The 24317-nt window shown below is 40.5% G+C and overlaps 1 protein-coding gene across 4 annotated transcripts in view; it reads left to right on the forward strand.

Moving 5' to 3' along the window:
• ahcyl2b (adenosylhomocysteinase like 2b) overlaps positions 1–20819 on the forward strand; it is a 49808-nt gene extending 28989 nt beyond the window's left edge. The window contains exons 1-17 of one of the 4 annotated variants that reach the window (XM_063500609.1): positions 2571–2720; positions 4083–4191; positions 8499–8642; positions 8915–9015; positions 9109–9211; positions 9369–9463; positions 9704–9810; positions 11303–11419; positions 11591–11654; positions 12703–12791; positions 12876–12946; positions 13768–13862; positions 15376–15474; positions 17383–17451; positions 17550–17628; positions 18405–18525; positions 20206–20818. In XM_063500609.1, the coding sequence (XP_063356679.1) occupies positions 2595–2720; positions 4083–4191; positions 8499–8642; positions 8915–9015; positions 9109–9211; positions 9369–9463; positions 9704–9810; positions 11303–11419; positions 11591–11654; positions 12703–12791; positions 12876–12946; positions 13768–13862; positions 15376–15474; positions 17383–17451; positions 17550–17628; positions 18405–18525; positions 20206–20212 (1596 nt within the window). In that variant the 5' untranslated portion in view covers positions 2571–2594 and the 3' untranslated portion in view covers positions 20213–20818. Of the gene's footprint in view, positions 1–2570; positions 2721–4082; positions 4192–8498; positions 8643–8914; positions 9016–9108; positions 9212–9368; positions 9464–9703; positions 9811–11302; positions 11420–11590; positions 11655–12702; positions 12792–12875; positions 12947–13767; positions 13863–15375; positions 15475–17382; positions 17452–17549; positions 17629–18404; positions 18530–20205 lie in introns of those variants that run through there. The other 3 variants (XM_063500606.1, XM_063500608.1, XM_063500607.1) reach the window with 3 other exon arrangements.
• Positions 20820–24317: the final 3498 nt, after the last annotated feature.

A 24317-nucleotide genomic window follows, 5' to 3' on the forward strand; every position in this document is an offset into this window, starting at 1 on the left:
CAGTACTGCACTTCATGTGGCCAACAATTTGAAACAGTTTGTCTATATACTACAACAGTATTTATTTAAAATATAGTTACAGTGTTGCAGTACATTTATCATGTTCAGCTTATGACAAAAAACACATAAAGTTCATTTTGGTTGATATATATATATATATATATATATATATATATATATATATATAGATAGATAGATAGATAGATAGATAGATATATATCTCGATCGTGATTATATATCAATATCGACAGATGTGAGGGGGGAAAATTGACCAAGATTTTTTTTTCCATTTTTGCCCAGTCTTCGATCATTATATGAGAGAGTATTACAGCCATATATATTGTAAATAATCAGAGGATACAATCAGAGGATACTGAATTACACAGTGGCCTTTCTTCTCCAGGTATTTGACAAATTGAATGACATTGACACACTGATCTTTTTTCCACAAAAGCTGTTTACCTCTGAAAATAGCTTTTTATATGCTGGGACTTGTACAGCCATTCCTGAGTGGCTAATATATGAGCACAGGAGCATGCTGCTGACTCCATTTGCTGTTTTCACTGCCTTCAGCTACAAGTGTCTTTTGAGTTCTTTGATCTCAAAGCGCTGTGGGCCTTCACCTCAACCATTCCCAATTTTGCCTAAAAATATTATGGTCCCGTTTTTGGACTTCTATATAATAATTGCTGTGAAATGTGGGCATCTTATATCAAATACTTTTCAAAATACTTTTGTCAAACCACTTGCAGCAATTTTTTTGTTTGAACATGAGTATCTCAAAAACTAAAGATACAAATCTGAAATTTTCAGTGGCCTTTCTTACCATCAAAATGAATCAAGAGCTGTGACATTGGGACAGACGGATCAAAAAATTTCTCAGTATTGAGGACTAAAAAAAAAAAAAACCTCAAGCAGTCTTATAAAGCCCCGTATTTGTGGACCATAAACTTTTTATGCAAATCAGAGATGGTCAAACTGAAAATAGTTTATGATTTGAGATGGAAGGACCCTCTTAGAAACTGTCATGTCAGGTCATAACAGCTCATAACAGCAGCCCTTCATTCAGAATTGCCTCTCGTGGTGAGCAGTAAGCTGCAGGAACAGCTGACCAGAATTTGGCTGACAGGTTATTGTAAGCGGATGAGCACCAGCTCATTCATTACTTTGAGTTTATTTGCAAACTTTTATTGCCACAAGCTGAAATACAGCTTTAAACCTTTTCTCGCAGATGAGGTGTTTAGCACTGCAAGCAGAATTGGTCTATAAATGGCGCTGTGTCATTCACATATAAGCCACTTTGAATTTTATGATCCTGCCCCTCGCACCCAGTCTCTGAGTGAGAGATCTGATTTCTGATTGAGACTCGAGCTCAGAGACATGTGTTATAGCTTGACTATGTACACTTGTAATCTGTGCATGGCTGTCTGTTAATGCATGCACTGTATTAACAGACTTGAGCTATGGTAGAAGTGATGCATAAATATTACTGGATTCACCCTTATAAGATTGCAGGTGTGCCAGCGATGGAAAAGTGACAGTTTTTACTGATTCACATTCATATAGTATGGGTTTAATGGAAAGGAGTTTTAATAGCTTTTAGACGATGCATACCCCATACCTTAGTAATAAAAATCCTGTTTCTGTGCTTTTCAAAGATTAGGGAATAGAAATCAGAACTGAAATGGTTACGTTTGGGTTGTTCTTCTCATGCTGTTCGCTTGTTCTCATTTTACACTGGAATAAGTGAACTACTGTGCCATTCTCTCTGGCAGTAGCCCCTGTTTCCTTTGTGCCCTGTGGTAATCTTGTCCCAAAAAACATCCAATAAGCCCTCTATCCCCAGCTCCTAAAATGACCTTCAATCCTTCAGTGCAACTCTGAGCTCTTAAAGCCCTTCATTTAACCTCCCATCCAATAAACTTTCAAGACCAGCATACCCATTACAGGTTGCATGAGGTTAGGGATGTTTGCACCAATGGCTGCCCTTGTAAATAACATAAAGCAGCAGTTCTGACTTGTTCTGCTTGTGTTGTTTTGGAATTTTCTATGTACCAAAGAACAGCAGTTTAATCTTCATATTTTTTATGTATTTATCTTCTTGTATGATGGCCATTTTTAATCACAGTGCTGATAAGAGTGGACCTTAAAGGATCAATCTCAATTACTTCCTTTCAAGATTAACTGTAATCACTGTAGTTTTTACCTAACCTCTTCTTCTGTATGCTAATTCCATTCATTAAGAGAGTTTATAAGGATGTATAGGTGGATCATTCCAGTCCAGGCCTTTCTTAATGCTCTTAGTTTGTGGGCTACATATCTTGGGTCAGCAAGGGCAAAGCTTAGTTTCGATGGCAGCGATTCAGCCTGCGCTTGAACAATTGACAATTAAACAAGAATACTGAGGTAGGAGAGAGGGAAGGGGAAAAAACGAAAGGAAGGGAAAACAAGTCATTGCATTGTGTTTGTTGGCACATGGGTGGAGCGGTTTGGGCTGGTTTACAGGAAAGGAGAGGCTAAAAAGAGGCAGAGGGCAAGAGGTGCAGCCACCGACATGATCACTGAAATGATCATTGAAAGATGATGTCCCGTCAATGCATAAGGCCCTGAATCAAACACGCACTGTACTTGGCAGTTCGTCCCACCCACCCACACACACACACGTGGCAATGTTGAAGAAGGAAAAGAGTGGGGAGAGCAGTGAGCGCTGTGTGAAAAAGGTAAGGAGAATGGATGAGAAGTGGATTAGTCTGACTTATGACATGTTATTTATTGAGATTAAAATGATATTGAGAGTATCGGTGCTTGGGTGGAATTGAAATGGAAGGAGAAATGCTCAGCTAATCAGCTAGCATCCTAACCAGATAATTTGTGATGAGTTTTAACTATTTAACTTGTCCAGCTGCATGTGCAGTTTGACTTTCTGAGAGCTTTAATGTTGCATTGCTTTCCTTTCCATGCCTGTTTATTAAGGTGCACATTCTCCAGGCTGAATCACCAGGGTTTGGGCTCTACTTAAGAAATGTCTCAGAGATCACGAAGCAAAAAATGGGGGAAATGTGTATACTGCTGATGATTTCAGATCGTAGAGGTGACTTTTGAGTGAACAGCGGCTCTCACTCATGAAATTTACCGAATGTCTCCACACATTATGAGAATAAATAAGTCAATACATACAAAGCCTCCTGGTATTTTACTCGTACATGCACACACATACATACATACAAGAACCTGAAAATTTTCAAGGACATCTTTTTGTGAGGATGAAAATTATTTAAAAACGAGTACATGCTCAAAGAAGTGATGCTCTTTCAGCTGCTTTTTTTTTTTTTTTAAAGCCTTGTGCCACATCCATTAGACATCCATGTGGCACTGTAAAAGCCTTTTTCTATGAATTTATGGACACCATTATTGCTCATTTAATAAAAGCAACCTGACTAATAAAAAGAGGTTTTAATGCATGTACACACACACACTGGCAGTTTTTGTTCTTGTCGTGTGTCTTTATTGTAGGATTAAGTCAGCCATTATTGTGCTGTAATATTATCACTGGATGAATTATGATGCACCAAGTCATTGGCTTTAATGCAACACTGAAAGATAGGCTCATGGTCAGTTTAGTGTCCTGAAAGCGGCAAATAGCCAAACACATCCCGCTCATTTTCACAGAACCAGAATGAACTGGTGCACCTCGCGTGGCCTTGTCACTGCTTGATAATAGTTTCATTGTCTCTTTTATCTTTCAGAGTCAGAGTGAACTCAAAGGCAGTCTCCCTCCTCGGAGACTATAGTGAACTTGTTCTCTCTCAGTTTATTGCCTGTCTTATTTATCTATTTTATTGATCTTCTCTTATCTGTAAAACATTTTTCACTCAGGATAGCATTCTCTTAATCAGGAGCTTAACATGAACCTAGAGTAACCTGAGCTAAAAAGCGATCAGTTCATTAAAGATGCAAAGTTTTCTTTTCCTGGCTTTCAAATTGCTTTGTGGGTCCTGTTTGTGAATAGTTTTATTTAAATACATTTTTCAAAGCTCAATACAGATTGCCTGAACGTTTCTGCTCTCCTTCTCCACCAACAGATCCAGTTTGCAGACCAGAAACAGGAGTTCAACAAGCGTCCCTCCAAGATCGGACGGCGCTCTCTGTCCCGCTCCATCTCCCAGTCCTCCACAGACAGCTACAGCTCAGGTAAACAGACAGATTTTATGTTTGGGTGACTCATCCTGATTATGATGGCTATTATTTTTGGTGGCAGTGTGCTCACAGTAATGTCTTGTCATCGACTCAAGTAACATTATGCTTACCTGCTCAGCTCCACTCTTCTCAGTTTGTGTCCTCATGAAACAAAGAGCACAGGAGTGAGATTTGAAAGTTGGTAGCATGGTAGAGGCTCTCGCACTGAGCCAAATAAAGTCGTCCTTGTTGGGAAGTTGCGAACAGTGGTGGAAGAAACGCTGAACAAAATATAGTAGGGCCGTGCAAGCCTTGTTGGCACAGACAGACATCTACAGACTAAAGCAGTATCTTTACAGCACAAAGTAAATAGACTAAAATGACCTGTTTGTTTAAGTATATAGCGCAGACTTCATCACAGTGTCTCTCTTTCGCCATACCTCTATTCCTGTCTTAAACTATAGCCTATTGCTCAATCACTTTACCCTGCTGCTTATCTGATATTCCAGGGGGATGTTAAATTTTCCATTGAATTCCAGCTGGATGAATGGTTGACTGGACTTATCTACCACTTCTGTCCTTGTGTTTCTAGCTCTCTTTCTCACACTCTGACCCTGGGTTTATGTGAAACTGTGGGCCCTGTGTTAGAGGATTAGCAGGTGCCGAAGCATTGGGTGTGGCTGAAACCAAATAGGATGGGAGAGCCAAACCACCGCCCTATTGGTGATTAACTGGAAAGCTGGTAAAGATAAATATGCCAATAGTCTAAAAAGAGTTTTAGCTGGCAGCTAGTATCAGCAACTGTAAGGTGTAGTTTTATGTCTTACAGTACAAGTTTCATTGTATGTATAGATAAGGGGTTTCTTTGTTTTGTAAATTTGGTTTAAGTATGCATTGTCATGATGTTATGATTTTCATTGGGAGTAACCAGGAGAGACATGCTGAGTGATTTGGAGACAATACACTCTGTGTATGATTAGTTTGAGTTCAAGCTGCAACAATTTATCAAGTAACTCGAACAACTTGGTTATTTTAAAAATGTTTTTTTAATCTTTTGCTTTCTTTCATCCAGAATTGTCGAACTCAGTTTAATTAGTTTCAGATTTTTGCAACTTGATTAAGTTTAATTGAACATATTATTTAATATATGAAGCAGAAGTGCTAACAGTAAGTCTTAGTTTTTTCTGCACGATAAAGAAATGCTGCTGTCATAAATGAAGTCTGCCAGCACAACTCTTAAATTGTGAGAAATAAACATATAACATTGTTTCACGATACATTACGAAAGTATCTTACTCTGAAAAGCTGTAATTTGATAGCTAGATGGCGGTCCTAATGTTTGTTTGTTTTTTTGAGAAATAAACGTAAAAGTGTGTCCATGTGTACAGTGAAAAGTGTCCAGTGGTACACAGTGTATCTTGTGTGTCCATTGTAGTTAAAAAACAACAACAACAGCAACAAAAAACCCCTGCAAAAAACACAACAGCTACAGAAGTTAAAATAAAAGCATATGCACTTAGTACAACTTAGTCTGCCATGATGTTTAAATTAGGCTGAAGGCTGGCAACAGCTGCCCCACTTTCTGTCACAGTCCTGCCTGAAACAACCAGGGGCGAGTCTAAAAGGGGGGAAAGGGGTGTAGACCATTTATATTTCAAGCCGAAATTTCATGTCCAGTAACACACATGAGCACCAAAGCTACCTCATCCATGAGGTACAACACAGACCTTTCAGAACTCTTTCCCTCACCTACTATGGAATCATAAGAAGACACTGTGAATGCTATGTTATTATATGCTGTGTTTAATTATTAGTTAGTTTAGCTTAAATGAATAAAAGCACATAAGGTGGTTAAGGTTAGGAGTAAACGGGTCACACTGATGATGTAGAGGTCTCAAATACTCATTTCTAATGTAACTGATAGCCATAGTTTGAGTAGATTGATGCCACACTCCTGTATATTTGGAAATGGTTAACATGGCTCTGCTCAAATATCACAAAAACAAGAAGGGACAAGGGAGCAAAGGTTCTTTATAAATCGGTCACTATAATCCTGGCTTTCCTTTCCTTCTCAGTTATCAGTCGCTTTTAAATGCGATATTGCATAAGCCACTTGGACTCGGGCTCTTTTGATGTCCTGCTGTGTGTCAGAGTCACAGGCCACATAACTTTAAACGACACCATTTAACATGATGAATTAATCTGCGTGATGGCGCTAGGACAGACAGATGGATGGCAAACGGACACATGGACTGTCAGTCAGTATTAGTGCATGTGCATAATGGATCCCTAAGGTCAGGGGTGCTAAAAAAGAAGAAAAGCCCCTGCATCAGTACTTTTATTCAGAGAAGATGAGGCGTTTCGGCTCTGTAACTTCCCACTGGCACATGTGCAGACAGCTCTGTGTTTTCATAGGCGCTTGTTGGGGTCAGCTGAGAAAGTGACATTGTTTCTTTCCCTTTCTTTCTTCCTGTTTGAGACATTAAGTTGTCTTTAAAAAAACAAAATCAGCTCTGAATTTCATTTTTAGCTCCAAACTACACACTTTTCTCTGGTGTGTGATTTGGATCTATCCCAGTCTCCTACCACTAAATCATAACTTCTTTTCTTTCTTTTCACTTTGTTTTTTTTTTTCTTCTCTAGCACAGCGCTTTATCTCCCCTCCTAACCAGCTCCCCAGGAACCTCTCGCTCCTGCCTCGGGCTTTCACATCACCACTTAAAAAAATGATCTGCATTTTCTTCAAGATATTGAGATAATGAGGAGTGCACTTAGTCTGCTTTTATTTCATTCAGCAGGCGTCTCTGTCACACATCTTTGGATCCCTGTGTTAACACCTTAATCACTGTGAACTCCTTGACATGTTTCAGAGCCTGGTTTCAGACTCCAGTGCAGAATCCTTGTGCTGCTTTTTTTTTCGCTCTTCCTCCTCGGCTGATTCCCTGTCTTTCCTCATAATTCCCTCACTGGAGTGATTCTAATTTCTCTGATGGTTCCCACAGTACAGAGACTACAGCAAGCACCAGTCACGCAGCTTCCCCCGAAGCACTTTAGTTTAGGATCGTTTAATTAGGGTTCTTTTTAAAGCTGGTGGTCCTAGTCTGTAAAGCAGAACCAACACATTTACAGTACACTGTAAATAATGTCATGACAGTACAGGTTCCAGGTAAAGTTAACATGTAGTTCAAGTTTATTGTCACTGTAAAGCAGATCGGGGCTAAGGCTTCTGAGCCTGACTGATGATAGTTTGGATGTTTTTAAGCTGGTTTAGATTTTGTGTTTCTCGAGAAGAATTTCATCATGCAAAACCCTTTTCCCTCGCCTGGTTTTGTCCCAATGTGTTTTGGAAGTAGGATTTTTTTTTTTTTTTTTTTTTTCATTGGTAAATGATTTGTTTTTCAGTTTTGGGGATTTAGATTATTATTTTTTTTTTTTCTTCAAACCAACTCACTAATCATGCTATACTTCATCAGAGTGATTTAGGCACTCTGCATAGAATTTCATAGATTTTCCCAAAGAAGGCCAGGTAAAAAAAAAAATCTTTGGAACTTTCTCTAAGGATATCATTTACATGTACAGCCAAAAACACAGCACAGACATTGTCTTTAATTCATGGGCGTTACCCCCGGACATGAGGTGACGCTATTGTTAATCAATATTGATTGTTTGTAATGACCTAAAACTTGAAGAATTGGATTCGGGATATCCTCTTACACCCTCAAACCTTTGATTTCCTGTCTGCACTTAAAGGCGTGTGTGATGTTGGCATCATGCACCATTTGTACTCATGGAGGAGTACACCCTGTGCACCTCCATGTATAGAAATGTACAGTACATTTGAAACCACACAATAATGCAAAGTGCAGACTGTGCATACGACTGTTTATATCACAGGTCCAGTGATACTACTTAAACATGTTTTCTTTTTATATCCAAGTGTAAATACTCAAGTCCAATAACATCCTGTGTTTACTTTCTGCTTCAGTCAGAGGTGATAAAGCTGCTAGTTTTGCTCTTTGTGGGAAAGGTTTGGCTGGCGGCTCTATGATAAATTAAAGCCTGTGGTGCCTGAAATCTGTAGGCTAACAAATTCAAGTTGCACATTTGAGTTGCATGCATTCTGATGAAACCAGTGTCTGAGTGAATCCATGTTTAGGTACAAAATACATTCAGTGTATTCTGTACCTAAACATGGATTCACTGGATTCTACTGTTCACAACTTTTTTTTTTTTTTGTTTGGTTTTGTTTACAGCAGCAATATTTTGCCTTCTATGTGACGTGTTGACATGCTGACAATGCCTGTGTGTGTGGTTGTTTGCAGCGGCATCATACACGGACAGCTCTGATGACGAGACATCTCCTCGTGACAAACAGCAGAAAAACTCCAAGGGCAACGGCGACTTCTGCATCAAAAACATCAAACAGGCTGACTTCGGCCGCAGAGAGATCGAGATAGCTGAGCAAGGTGAACCAGCGGGCAGTAGCTTTAAAAACTGGGAACTGAGCTAAATACCAAACTGCTGTTGTGACCACCATTTAAAATCAAACTCAATGTATTTCATTGACATTACTCTCTAATTACCTAGCAGAGAGCCTCGCTCATGGAGCTACTCCACTGCACAAGGCGATGGATTAGTTTTGAAGTATTAGGAGGATTAAATGATGGGAATTCCTTAATCATCCAGATCAATCCTGTATATCCATTTGTGTGTATGTGTGTGTTTCCTTTTCTTTCAGAGATGCCAGCACTGATGGCTCTGAGGAAGCGAGCCCAGGGGGAAAAACCCCTCGCTGGTGCCAAGATTGTGGGCTGCACCCACATCACTGCCCAGACTGCTGTAAGTAGTAGCAGTGCAAAACACTCAAACACTTGTTTATTTTTCTCTTCTGCCACGACGAAAACTCAAACTTGACCCTCGTCTTCACCCAAGGTGCTGATGGAGACTCTGTCAGCTCTGGGCGCTCAGTGCAGATGGGCAGCATGCAACATCTACTCCACCCAGAATGAGGTGGCAGCTGCCCTGGCAGAGGGAGGTGAGGCTCAGCGTTCCCGTGTGGTGACACCTGACCTTTTCTTCTCTCTTTTTTGCCGCCTAAAATATTAATGCGCTCGCTTTTCACGTCATGCTCACGTCCATTGTTATTCATACACTCGTATGCAATATGTATTCAACGCTTCCTCTCTTTGTAGGTTTCAGTGTATTTGCATGGAAGGGAGAATCAGAGGACGACTTCTGGTGGTGCATCGACCGCTGTGTCAATGTGGAAGGCTGGCAGCCCAACATGGTAGCACACCTACATATCTAAATAAAGCTTATTACAGAAAAGTTGCCTCTGTGGTTTTTACATCAAACAGTCCTCATTGGTAGGCCATTCATCTGTTGTGTAGTAGGTTTTTTTAATTTATTTTTACGTGATGATTAGCTACCACTGTGGCTAGAAGTGAAGAAAGGGGCATTCATTGTATCAGATAAGTTTTCTATGTTTGAATGTGCAGAATAAATTATCTTTCTGATTTCTCGTCAGATCTTGGATGACGGTGGTGACCTGACTCACTGGATTTATAAAAAATATCCCAGCATGTTCAAGAAGATCAAGGGCATAGTAGAGGAGAGCGTTACTGGTGTGCACAGGTAGGACGTGGTGTCTTTTTAGTTTCGTTTTTTTTGTTTTTGTGTGTGTGTGTCATAAATGTCGATTCATCCGTTCTGATTCAGCACACTTGTTAAGTTCAGCAGAGATCCCTTTGTGGTCCACTGGTTGTCTGTTCTGTATGTGTACTGAAGTCAAATCAGGTGTTTGTACATGTTGTGGGGAGATGTGATTCTGACCAGTTCACACAACGTTTCACCTGACTTGGAGCAAGGAGTGTTCTGTCACACACAGGAGAACCATAGTCTGAGAGTGTCTGCACGTTTTCCTGAGTGGATTCAGAGGAAAACCGTCCAGCTTGTAGAGGAGGTGTGAGAGACTCGCACCTCTCTCTGTTACTAAGGAAATATAGAAATGAATGCGATTCTATTGATGTCTTCATCAGTTCCACTTATTAATTCTGGGTCAGTCCCCTCTGAGTTTGGAAAAGGAGGCCTGCACAGGTTTTCAGAGTCGACTGTTGACATTAGAAAAAAGGCCTGCATTTGTTTTGCACGTGCAAACAGTCCCTGTTTAGCAAAAAAAGGGGCGATCCAAAAAACTGGATTCAAAGGAATTGATGAGGTTTTTGATTCTAGCTCTTGTTTCCACGGGAGAATGTTGTGCAAGAAGCCTGCCTGCATCTTTGTTCACGGACGCATACAAAGACTCCCCATCTGTCGGTGGGCTCCTCTGTGCCAGCAGCCGCAGCAGCAGGTTGCCCTGGGTTCTGGCTTCAGCTTCACCGGGGAAAGGATGGTGCCTGCAGGCAGCTCTATAGTCGTCCTATAGAGTGGGGGGAAAAAAAAAAAAAAGAAGCGTCTGAACAACCAGCTCTCACTAGTTTGGCATGCTGGGGTTTTGTGCTTACATGTGGTCTGTGTGATAATATTTAATGCTGATCTTGTTTGTTTGGTGTTTTGTTTTTTAAATCACAGCTATGAGAAATATGCATTCATGCTGTGTAAGCATGAATGCGCTAACCAGCTAGCCCATTATTAGTGCAGTCATCTTGGAGATGCATGTCAATGAATTTTAGGGCTGAGCTTGTGATTGAGCCCCAATGGGAGGGGGGTATTTGTTTAGATGAGGAGTACAACATCTACCTCCAGATGAATGAGACATTCCACCTTTAGGTAGATAAAACCAGGTACTGTAAATGTGTCTGTTAATGTGCTGGTTTGTGTATTTATTTCTCACTGAAGAAGTGTGCGTTTACATAATCTGTGATGTGCCAACATCACCATCTAGTGGTGAATATGTTCTCCACTGTACATTTGTGGCATGGTAGCAAAATTTCAACTTGATTTGCACAAATAGAAACGCGTCAGTTAAATCTAAATGATAAAACAAATCCTTTCAAAGATTTAAGCAGCTGCTGCTACTGTCAGGATTAATTTGCCACCTTTCTTCCAGTCATTGAATAAAGAAACATATTTGATTGTATTCTGATGTAAAGTTTAAATGTTTTTTGGTGTGTGTTTGTGTGTGCAGGTTATATCAGCTGTCCAAGGCTGGGAAACTCTGCGTTCCAGCCATGAATGTCAACGATTCAGTCACCAAGCAGAAATTTGACAACCTGTACTGCTGCAGAGAGTCCATCTTAGACGGGTAGGAAATGATCTCCTGTTGAACCTTGTTAGGAATTATAAAACAGGCAGAGTTTTTTGTTTTTAATAACATGCAGTGCTGCAAGGTGAATACACCCGCCTCCACTCTGCTCCAAACAGTGTGAATAAATATTAGGTCGCCTGTGTGTTATAACAGTGTTTCTGTCCTCAGCCTGAAGAGGACTACTGACGTCATGTTTGGAGGCAAACAGGTGGTGGTGTGTGGATATGGAGAGGTAAGGCCACCGTCCTCATCACGCACCTTACTTGTTCACACAGTGATGCAAACACTGAAGCCTTGTCCTGTCTCCTGTGAGTTCGCTTATGCACATGAACAGATTTCAATGTAGCACGACAAGTTAGATAATTGTTGTCGTCCTTTTTGAGGCATCTAAGTAAGGATGGGGTTTTGCTAAGGCCGTGGCAATTAAATTTGTAAAAGGCTGGCTTGAACTTTATTAATACAGAACAAGCCACCAGAGAGTTTTGTGCTAATAGAACATCCAAGTGATGGTAGCAGAGGCCAGCTGCTGTGGATTTTTAAAAAAGTACATAAATTTCTTTAAACCTTTTTCTTTCTTTCTTTTTTTTTCTTTTTCTTTGCTTCAGGTTTAAATTAAAACCTAACGGGGCTAATGTGTCAGTGTACAGTATGAGGTCTTTTCTTTGAACCCAAGTGCTTAACTTACTGAGACACGATTGAATGAATTCTAAGTGTGCCTTGTGGTCAACGCTGTGTACCGTAGTTGCCATTAAACTGGGACACGCTTCAAAACATAGCCCTTAATGTTGACCCCTTTGTGTGTAACAGAGGACTTCGAGTAAAATTAAAATGTATGAGGTTTTAAAATGGTAAAAAGATTACTTCAAATTACTCCTATGTTAGTGCTTTGTCGTGGCATAAGTAATCTGTCCTCTTCAGAGGATTTGGGGTCAAATTGTGGCCTGCATACTGAGAAATGCAACCCAGTCAAGTAGGACGTGCTGGTATTTATTTGATATAATATATTACTACTGAGTCATACTAAATGGACAGCAGTGCTACAAAATAGGTGGTTTGATCCTTGTTGCTTCCATGTGGCTCCTATTGTGTGACTGGTTGATTAAGAAACATGTCGTTTTCAATTCTTTTTCTAAATGGTGAGATAGTGTGGGTATGGCAGTGCAAACCTACGCTCTACATCCACACAAACAGAAGCATCATGGACAGTTTCTGCATGTGATATGCGTTTGTGTCCTTTGTGTTAACTCCATTTGTACTTTTTTTTTTTTTTTTCTCCTCAGGTTGGAAAAGGCTGCTGTGCTGCCCTCAAAGCAATGGGCTCCATCGTCTACGTCACAGAGATCGACCCCATCTGTGCCTTGCAGGCCTGGTGAGACTTCTTCAGCTCTCTTGTTCTTCCTTTGTTGCCGTTGATGCTGCATTCATCTTACACACTTTCTTTAACCAACCGTAGCATGGACGGCTTCAGGCTGGTGAAACTCACCGAAGTCATCAGACAAGTGGATATCGTCATTACCTGCACAGGTTGGTTCAGCCTCTGTCCTTATCTGACAAGAAGAAACACAATGCAGGGAGAAATCCAGCTTAGATGTTGCATGTTAGGAGGATACAAGACATAAAGCAGTCACTGGTATCATTCATTCAGGGTGCCTAAACGGATAATATGTCCTTGTAATCAGTCTGCAGCAGCTACTAATAAAGTTCTTAACTCGGCAGCTAGCAAGTTGAGCGCTTGAAGCAGAGAATTACTCGCCCTCTCAGCTTCATTAGTCGGTGCTGCTGGCAGGCAAGCTGCAGAGGGCTGTCCTTAGGTGGAAATGGAAAGATAACAGCAAAGATAATAAAGGATTTGTGGCCTCAATAAAGTTCAAGAGTGTTGTGAAATAAAAGAAACAAATATGTTAAAACACGCTGTCATAACTCCTCTTATCTCACACATACACACAGCAGTCTCTTTGTTTGGTTTTTATTCACCTCTATCACGTCTGTTTTATTTGATCTCTTTTTTTTTTTATTGCTCAGTAAAAGACTTTGGCTTGTTTTGATCTAAATAGATAAATACAAAACCATTTAAAATGCTCTATGTAGACAAGTGAGACTCTAAACTAAATTACATTCCCTAATTAACTTTGTTCAAGTTGTGAGATAAGTAATTAAATCATGAGTGATAAGGACAATCCTTCTTCTTTTCCCCCCAGTACATAGATTTCAGAAAACCTGTTCAGTCCCTTTACAGCGTCGTATTTGATTAAAACCTCACGTACAGCCGAGCCTCTTTCCTTCCTCTGGAGATTTTTGCTTCCTCAATGTTTCTCTCTGTTCTTTGTGTCCTCTCCCCTCATCAGGCAATAAGAACGTTGTGGTGAGAGAGAACCTCGACCGCATGAAGAACGGCTGCATCGTCTGCAACATGGGACATTCCAACACTGAGATCGATGTGGTCAGTTGCCAGTTTGCACGAGGTCTAAATTGTAGTCATCTCATCAGATTTAGGCGTGTGTAAACACTGCCACACGTTATGATTTTGGAAGACTGAACTACTCGATCGAGACTGTAAAAGATTTCTGCCTCCCTGTTAAATGTCCTCACGTCTGTAAAGCTTGACCTGGGGCAGTGATTGCTCATTGTTGTCATGGTAGCAGTCGACGTAGACTTGAGTAAGTGTGGCGTCAGTAAAAGGTCTGATCTATAACCTGCTGTTACACTCTGAAATAAACAAGACAGACAGATGGATAGTTAGTTTCCTAGAAAAGCAAGAAAAATATGGAGCTGCCACTAGCCTGTCTTTGGTTACGTAATGCTAAAACTAGCAGACCTTTACAAGCTTTCAAACCATAAAGATGGTTAAGCTTTTATCCAGGGCAGCCATGAATCTTTGTCTTTGAAATACACATTTACCAATAAAAAAACCCATAAAAATGAATCATTAAGTATCACCAGTCACATGCATGCAAGAACTTGCACCACACAGTGTCACTATCTTTGACCCATGTACACAATGAAATCAACCTGTACAGCTGCATGTTTAAGACATTTGCTTCAGTACAAAAGACACTTCAGAATGACGCTTAATCATCTTCATATACAGAGATGAGCGGTTTAGGCTAATGTTAACAACAAATAGTGGATGGATGTCGCATGTGCAGCTTTCTTTTTTACTTCCTTAATGTTCCAATGATGCTTTAAGCCTGTTTCAAGTGTGTAGCAGCAAGACAAGATTAATTAGTTACCTTAACCTTAAGTTATTATAAGTTTCCCTGTTGTTTAGGGTCAGGTCATTCATTTAGAGTTTACAGTACACTTGTGGAAATTGTGAAGATAAAAATCAAGAGGCTAGCCAGTCTGTGCGATAAGTCTGCTGGAATGGAAAGATAAGTTTAATGAGAGATGGCTGGACGTGGCGTTAACAAGTTTACTGCTGGTGTTTAAAGCTTGGTGCTTACAAAGCAAACTGCACTTCTTGTTGAAACTTTTATTTCCTTTTTTCATTTTGACTTATTGTTCATTTCAACCAGTTAACACAAAAATCATATATTTTCATATTTATATGGGTGTGCTTTATACATTCCAATCTACACCTCATATAAAATGATAATAAAGGTCTCAAAATGTCTTGTGAAACTTTTATACTTGCAGACACCTGATTTCAGTTTGCACACTTTACCACTACTGTTAGTACCTTTTATTAGTCTGTAACAGGCTAATAAAGCTTTCTGGTCATTAAAGATTGTACAGAAGTGTTTAGAAATAGGAACAAAGGGCAATGTGAGGATGTTTCAAAATCAGTAATAACAATGGGTGATGGACAAAGGAAATGGTTCATATGAAAGGAAGCTCTGAGTCACTCCAGTCCTGGAAATGAAGCGTGCTCAGTCAACATATGACTCGTGATGAGATGTCATAGAGCAAACAGCCAAATACAAATAACCGATGATGTCGTTTCTTCCTTATAGGCAAGTCTGCGGACTCCTGAACTCACCTGGGAGAGAGTGCGCTCTCAGGTGGACCACGTAATCTGGCCTGATGGAAAGAGGATAGTCCTGCTGGCAGAGGTAAACACACCCAGCCATGCGTCTTCCTTCTAATCCTGGTGTCTAATTGGCATCAGTTCAGTCCGGGGTACAACAACAGGCAACGTCTTCTAGACATTTTTGGTGTGATGATGTTGATAATATGTCCATATTTAAATAAATGGTTGCCATAAAGTGGTTCATGGTGCTGTGATACAAAAACAGAATGAAAATTCCCAGAAGAAAACTTTTACTTTATTTAGACAGCTGGATATTCCACTTTTCATTCTTTCATTCTCTTAAGCTCCAATTTGTGTAACTGGAAGTCAGGAGTTCTTTTGTAAGACAGAGAGCCCCCTAGCTAGTGCTGTTCTGCATTACTTTGTATGTAGACTGTAACTGGCAGACATACAGCCACTCAAACAGAGCAATACATAATGCGTTAATGTTAGCAGGCAAAATAATCGAATAACGTGCCCAAATTTATGCCTAAGACACACAAGACGTCCGTGTTTAGACAGCAGAACCTTGTGAATGCTTTCTTCTACGATGATACCACAAATATCCCTGTAAAGTTTGTCTTCAGAGTCACAAACTGTATTGGGGTTATGGCCATTTAAAGAGCACTTTGTGAAATGGGTCCACTGCCATGACGATGTTTAAGAAAATAATTTTAAAGGGTTAAATACAGAAGATGTGTACACAGATGATGTTTAACCACATCCATTAAATTATCTTCAAGTTTGACTGTTTTCAAGGCGTTTTCTTGCTTTTAGGCGAGTTTATTCATCCTATTTTCTCCTCTGATTTAATCACTTTGGAAACATCCTTGGCAGAGTTATTATCCTCTCATATTTAATAATTGGTTGATTAATCATCATTTAAAATATTCTTTTGTAATGTAGTGCAAGTTGTTATTGAATAAACACATAAACAGGACACTTACCCTTCAGCAAACTTTTTTGCAACTTCACTTTCCTTGCAGTAATATGCACACACTCACCCCCTGATCATGAATATTTTAGGATAAGATGAGGTATGTGTGTGTGTGTGTGTGCCCGCCTGTGTGTGTGTGCGTATGTGACAGAATGAGAGCAGTCCAACAGGGCCAGACAGGCAAACTGCCAGCCTGCCAATGCCTGCCTCTCTGAGGCTGTTTGATCTGCAGAAGTTTTAACCACATCAGTAGATTTGCGCCTCCATCCTCACCTCACCTGCCTCCAGATCACTCTCTGTTCTGATCCTTAAAATAGAGCAGTGCTCCAAAAATGCCATACAAAACAACATCTGATCCTTTAGTACAGCTAACATTTGGATGTTTAAAGTTTATTTAAATGGTGGCTCTGTCCAAAAAAAGGAAGTTATTTTTCGTTCCCTTTTTGTGTCCAAGTGTAATAATGCACACTCAGGCATTTATTTGTCATATTTATAAGCAATTATTAAGCTGTAAGATGGTTCACAGACAGCTGCTGCACACAGCACTAGTGAGCAGCATGTGTGTGAACCTTAGTGTGTACAGCAAATTAAACCCCTGTGTGGAGTTTCTGTTCTGCTTTCATCATCCAGCAACAACAGTTGAACAGCAGTCTGTTCCCCTCTCTTCGTGTAGCTTTTCAGTTTCAGAGGGATGGCCACTCGATGCATAGTTAGCAACATCTGTCTTCATCAGTAAGCTAATGCACAGCAGTAATGTGAAAACTCTGGAGGAAGAAAAGCAAAGGGCTTAAAAGTAATCTTATAGTTATATTCATTAACAGGACTGACTGCAGCGTTACATAGCTGATACACAGTTGATTTGTTGAGGGACACAGAGATCTGAGTTAATTGATTCCTTTTCATGATGCCGCCCAAAAGGTACATTTTTACACAAAGGCGCAAGCCTGCATGTGTATTTTTGACTTGTACTCTAACCTTGTGTTGTTTTGTTTTGTTTTTTTTCTTCCTGTCCAGGGTCGTCTGCTGAACCTCAGCTGTTCCACTGTGCCCACTTTCGTTCTCTCAATCACTGCCACCACCCAGGTAGAGCTGTGGATCAATTTGTCTCATTTATATTGTCGCATATGTTTGGCTTGTTACGCTTTGTGCATTGCTGCGTTTGTGTGTGTGGATCTGTCCAGGCACTGGCACTGATAGAGCTCTACAATGCCCCCGAAGGACGGTACAAACAGGATGTTTACCTGCTGCCCAAGAAGATGGGTAAGAGTACCATCATTTCTGGATGTGTTAAAGTAGTGGATGTTTGTATTAAACATTTCAAATAACGACTTCGGCATTCAAGTAATTTCAGTCAGGCTCTTAGGTTTTAGGCAAAAGCTCCACCCACTTGTTGTTCAAACCTTCTGTCTTCAAGGGGATGATGAAGATGAACTGCGGTGTGAGATAAATAAGAATTATTTTGGACTTTATCGGAGTAGTTTTGCATAATTTAGAGTCCACTTTGATATCAGAACACATAAAAACCTCTTGTGTAACAAACACCATCTACGTAGATGTACAGGATGTGATTACAGCATGTTAGAAGGCCTGCAGACAGACTACATTTATCTCTGCAGACAGACTCATCTGTTCAGTCCAGAGTCGTCTCCCGGATAGCAAATCACTCACAGCAGAGTGAATCCTGTGTATCTGTAGACACATGTGTGCATGTCTGCCGCTTGTCACATCTCTGAGCCGTCTCTCAGAGGCTGAGAGCAGAGCACACATATCGTAAAGAGAAAAACAAGGAGAAGAATGTAGGTCGCCACTGTTATCACAACACACACTGACACAGAGGTTGGAGAGGGCCGGGTTCGGGTAAGGAAGAGAAGAATGAGGTCAGAGAAAGGGGAAAAGGAAGACGGTTATCACTGCAGAAGAAAACAGCTGGGAAATCCTGCTACTTCCTGTTCTCATCTAAATGATTAATCAAACATGGACGCCTGGTGAATGTAAGCACGTTCTCTCTCTCTCTCTCTCTCTCTCTCGCCCTTCAGATGAGTATGTGGCCAGCCTGCATCTCCCAACATTTGATGCGCATCTTACAGAGCTGAGCGACGAGCAGGCCAAGTACCTGGGCTTAAACAAGAACGGGCCCTTTAAGCCAAATTACTATAGGTAAGCAAACACCTCAGCGCACTTGCACTGTTTTTAAGTGGTTGACACATAATCCCATAATTCAAATAATGATCCCGTGTGTATGTACTTGTTATTAAAACGACATAGTGTACCACACCCTCTTATTAAAACTAAATCCTATCAAAGACCCTGTTGAATACTGGTGGGTTTAACATTCTAATCAGCCTTTTCACCAAGCGACTTCAGGTCTGAACATTAATGAGCTACAGCAGCCACCAGGTATCGCACCACTATAGCCATGCTTTGTTTTGAGCAAGAGGCTGGTTATCCTGGGAGATTAATACATGCAGGTATTTTGTCTAACAGCTCCATATAGACTCAGAACCTAAACTTCTGTGTCGCGCCTACTGTTCAGGTCATTGTCCACTTCAACGTAAAAACAAATTTGCAAGTAAAGAGCAGTGTCACTGGACTGATGCTGTGCAGTAGTGGTGTGTGATACGGTATCCGCCTGATGCCACGAAAATGCAGAGCCAGTATTCCTGATACAAAGTAAAGATACTGGTATTTTTGACTTATAAAGGGATCTTATGTTGGGGATAGCTGTATGACATTAATAAGAGATGAATCATCATCATGACTGAAACATTACGTTCACCCCTGCCTCAGCTATCTGGTTGTTCTTTGCGTCTCTTCAGGGGCTGTGACTATGACCTCTGTCTCTGTGCTTTAGTCTGGGTCTGTCTGAAGGCATTTCTTCCTCCTCATTGTTTCTTTTGCTGCTCATTCCAGGAAGAAGCTGTTTCTGTTTTGTGATCTTTCATGTATTCAAATAAGTTGGTGGTGTTGCCACAGTAGAGAATTTCCCTTCAACACGCATCACTGCTTGCAGTGTTTTCATTTACCGCCTAAATGAAAACACTGCGGAGCCAAGTGTGTCCGTATGGAGCGCATTGGGCTTACAGGAGACAAACAAAAGCATCACTCCTATCCTGGTAGTATTACCCACTGCTAATACCAGCATTGCTGTGGACGCTATCACAATTTCAGTCGATCCACCCAAACTCTACCAAGTAGGGCATGGCTAAACTTAAAGAGGAAAATTTAAAGTTGATCTGGATCCGTAATTGAATCCAGGATTATCTAGAAGGAATCTTTAGCGTTGAAGTGGCATTTTGCATTTCCTCCCGAGATCAAACTGGAGAGCTTTTGTTTGTTAGGCAAATGTGCAAATTTCAACACTCACATCCCGTCACATCTTCACAAAAGTATATCAAATTAAAAGAAGACTAAAATGACGTCTCCATATTTTTTAAGTTTTGAGGATAATAATCCAGATCCAGGGGTTCAATAAATGTAGTTTTGGTGCATGGATGCAGTCTCAGGCTGCTGTGGATGGACATTTGTTAAACCATTAGGTGAAGCCACGGTTACAGCGATGCCTGTCTGGAAATGTAAACTGGGGGCAGAAGGAGCTGCTTCACTCAACTCTCCTCATCTGTGCAGAACTGTAATGAAAAGCATCAGATTAACAACAAAAAGTTTGGTTTTTAGATATATTTGGGTATATATTATTATTTAAATTTACATTTGGTTTATCCAAAATATTACCCTTTTGATTTCTTTCTTTGACACCTGTCCCATCAGTTTAACCTGCTTGTTTCCGCCACAGTTCAGTTGCTCCGACAGCTGCTAACATGTATGTTCTTTGTTTTTAAGGTATTAGCCAAGTGTTGTGGGAAGAAGAACTCCGTGAATCATACAGACTCGTAGCGGAGGACAGGAGGACGGACGGACACAACAGCCAACACACCTGCTTTATATGTAAGGGAGAAGGGGGCGGAGCTCTGAACGAGCCTGCAGGGTGGGGGAGGGGAGGGGCGTGGCTTTCCCTGCTTATGGCAGTCGTTTTATTTATCCCCCGCCTGATAACAGTAATAATAACAATAATAACATTAACTACACCTCGGAGCTGCTCCTGCCATTCACCTCGAGCTAGCTCCCAAACCCCATCTCCCTCTCACTCGTCATTTCATCATTTCCACCCGGTCCTCTTGAGACGCTCATTTGTATGTCGAGTCGTATGTAAACCCTCCATCCTCCCTTCCACGTTGCCAGATCTTTTATCGTTTATCTGTTAAATATGAAATTACTGAAGCTAAAGATATATACTATATTAAAAAAAATCTTGATTTTAAAAAAGAAAAAAAAACTGTGTGAATGAAGACCACCTTTGAAGATTTATTTTGTGTCGGACAATTTTTCCTGTCCCTTATTTTTGTCGTATTTTCTTTTCTACTTGTGATTTTTTTTTTCTTCTCTTTTTTGTGTATTATTGGGGTGGGACGGGTGGGGCTAGACTGAGGGTTTAGGCGGGGGTCTCAGGGTCCAATCATATCGTTTTATTTGATTGCGAATTGTCTGTTTTTAAGCTTTTTTTCTTATTACGCTCTTATGTCGCTATGAGTCACCCTGTAGTTTTTCTTTCTTTCTTTGTTTTTTAAAACATGACTGGAGGGTGACCCCCGCCAGCCCCTCACCCAAACACCTGTCACTCAAACCCACAGTGAAACCATCTCATTCGCTGCTCTTCTTTCTCACCCGCTCTAGCGACGCCAGTGTTGAAGTAATGAAAAGTATTTTTATTTGGTCCTTCACTTAAACAAGAATACTGTAGTAGAAGCATGGCAGGCTTTTGGATCATCACGAGGGTATACTGTATATTTAGATGTTTATACAGAAAAGATTTTTCTATCTTTCGTTTATTTCCTCTCCTCTAATATCATTGCAGTATAATGTTTTAATGATGCGTGTAATAAATATACTCGAACTCTCGTTTTAAATACTGTGAGAAAATATTTACAGAAATACCAAACGCGCAGCCACCCTGGTACGTAAAGGAGCAGCTCACCTCAAAAATCACATGTAGTTTGTTTGTTTGTTTTCTTTCAAATGTAGGTTGTAGCTTTGTTTGGATCTGCCTTCTCTTGAATGTCATGGAACTAAAAAGCATTACCTTCTCTTCTGGTTCTTGGAGCATTAAAAAAAAAATCGATCTGAAACTAGGTAGCAGTGTCACTTTCGCAAAATTATGCTCCAGGTATTCAAGATAAAGGAACAAAACCCCACCCAAATATTGTGAGCAGCTTCATGTAGGAACTGTTTCCTTCCTGCTGAATTACAACAACCCTCTCACTCATAACGCTCATTCTTGTGACAGGGTGTGAACACTAATGGGTGTCCCCCGTCCCCTGAGCTGTTTGTTTGGCGGATGTAGACAGAAGAAAGAAAATAGTTCCTACATGAAACTGCCAATAACAAGATGAGATTTTTATCCACACCCTGCTGGGCGGGCGGCGTAGACACCCAGGTTTGTGAATGTGATAACTCGAGAATGAAACAATGTATGATTTTTAACTTGATACCACAGTTGCAACTACTAGGAGGCCAACGGTATTTTTGAGTAAAGGCGTCATTATTTTATGAGTTACCACTTTAAGCGAAACCCCACTTACTTCCATTATATTTAAGAGAAGGCAGACGCCTCTACAGCATACATCTCTATCTGTGCAGTGTACATTGTGGATAAAATAACACTAAATGCCAGGAAAATCTATTTAATAAATGACTCTGAGGTGAGCTGTCCCATTAAGCAGATTTCTTCTGTCAGGTCCTCAGTAAAACACATGGTGCTGTTAAGAATTACTGTATTTGCCATAATCAGATGACACAACTCTTTGGTACTCACAGATGAGTTGAGCTTACAAATGAAAGACGGCACGCACACGACATCTCTGACGTGCACTAGCCTTTCAGGTCCATTTCCGCCTTTTCTCCCACCCGGAAGGCGCTTTCTTTCTTTGTCTGTCTTTCTTATGGCTGTAATGAGCTGCACAGTCGCCATCCACTGCAGCTCGTCCCCAGCTGAGCTGACATTTGAAATTAGAAAAGTTCTGACAGTGATTTCACCTGAAGTGTACCCCGCCGCCACACCGGCTCTGCACCTGAACTGATCACAATCTCTTCTGGCAGGCTGCGAGATGCCGCCAGCTCTGCTTTCACACACTAGGATCAAACGCACACAGAGTGGCTCATTACCCAAGTCTGAAGGTTTACTGTATCGTACAAGATATGAAAGGTAACATTAAAAGTTTTATTTTTTGAAGAGGTGGAAGTGGCACAAAATAAACTTTGTTTACCAGTTGAATAAGTATGCTTTTGCAGGTCAGTTTAATCGAGTAGTTCAGCATTTTATTTTGAAGGGTTCCTGAGAGGGCTCGTACTACCTATTTGACAAGGTTTCGTGCATGTGTTGAAATTTTGGCCAAATAAATAAATAAAACTATGTTCCTTTTTTGTTTTAGGCAAAAATAAGAACAATATGGGAACCCTTTAGTCAAACTCCTATACTGAGTCCCTTTCATCCGTCTCTTCATGTTGTCGACTGCTTGTCTGTAGTACTTAAACCTTTTGTCTTAAGTCTTTTTTCTTCCTTTTGTGCGCGTGTGCGTGAACGAGCGTGATGACGACGGTGCACATCTAAATGTCTCTCTGTATTTGTAAGCATCCTTTCTGTTTTGTAGGCCATAGTTGCTTTGTTACCAGCTGCCTCAGGATCCTAGCCTGTGTGTTAGGGGGGGAGAAACCGTTTTGTTTTTCCGTCAGCGCTCTGCTGACCGGGTAGGCGGGGGAAGACACCAGCATCATAGATGTATATACATACTATATGCAGATATGACAACCTTTAAAAGTATAGAAAGGTAAAAGAAGAATCGACACCTGTATTTATTGTTGTAAATCCTCATACTGTTCAAACTGACAAAAATTCAACATGTTTTAAGTTGTCTAATAAAGAAAAAAATAAACCCTATGTTTAAATATTGCAAGTGATAATGTTAGATGATGAGCAATAATGACAAAATTCTGTAATCTGAATGAATAAAAAAAAAAATGGGGAAAAAAGTTATTCCTTTGTGTGCTGCTTTATTTCTGCTACATTTAATACACAGTCACCCAGTGTGTTCACATACAGAGGGGTTTTTTTTTATGTCGCAGCCTGTGTTGTCATCGTGGATTGGTTTCTAGTTGTATTTATGTGCCGTGGAAGAAGAAGACGCGTGCAGCTGCTGAGGTCTGTCACAGCCACAGTGAGCTCATCTGAGCCAGCAGCAATCAGACGGGGACATCTCTGACATCAGCTGAGCCGAGCTGGCTCTGAGCCTCTATTTATTCTAGGAACATTAGTCAAGTTTATGTGAGCAGATTACTTTAAATAGAATTGTATTGTATGTGTGTTACACTATAATCTATTTACATTCTATTTCAGCTTGTTTCTTTTGAAGCATTTAAAATGAGGTTTGGTTTGGGTGCTACAACAGTAATGTATAAGCTTAGTTTCTTATATGAAGTGTCACTGTGACAAATCTGCAGTGCTTAAGGTGGAGGGAGAGGGTGGCCTGAAGTGGGCACAGTGGTGGAGCCAGACGGGTTTTATCAAGGTCACCAGACTGACACCATTAATTTCACAGGGGTAGCTCTGAAACTCACTGCTTCTTACTACACTGCATTCATGCCAGTGTAATACACAATGAGGACTCATTATTAACATTTATTTAACCAACTATTTCCCAACCAGAGAATAGACATTTTTATATTCTATATAAAACCAGTAGTTGCCAACTGGTCTCTAGGTTTGTTCACTGGAGCCTTATTCACGTAACCCTACAGCGAACAACTTAATGTTACATCTGTCATGTGACTACAAATCTTAGTAGATCCACCACTGTTGTCTGCTGCCATCTTTTACATACAGTCTGTAGTCAGGCCTTTTG

Source organism: Pelmatolapia mariae, linkage group LG17 (genome assembly GCF_036321145.2).
Source record: "Pelmatolapia mariae isolate MD_Pm_ZW linkage group LG17, Pm_UMD_F_2, whole genome shotgun sequence".
NCBI lineage: Eukaryota > Metazoa > Chordata > Actinopteri > Cichliformes > Cichlidae > Pelmatolapia > Pelmatolapia mariae.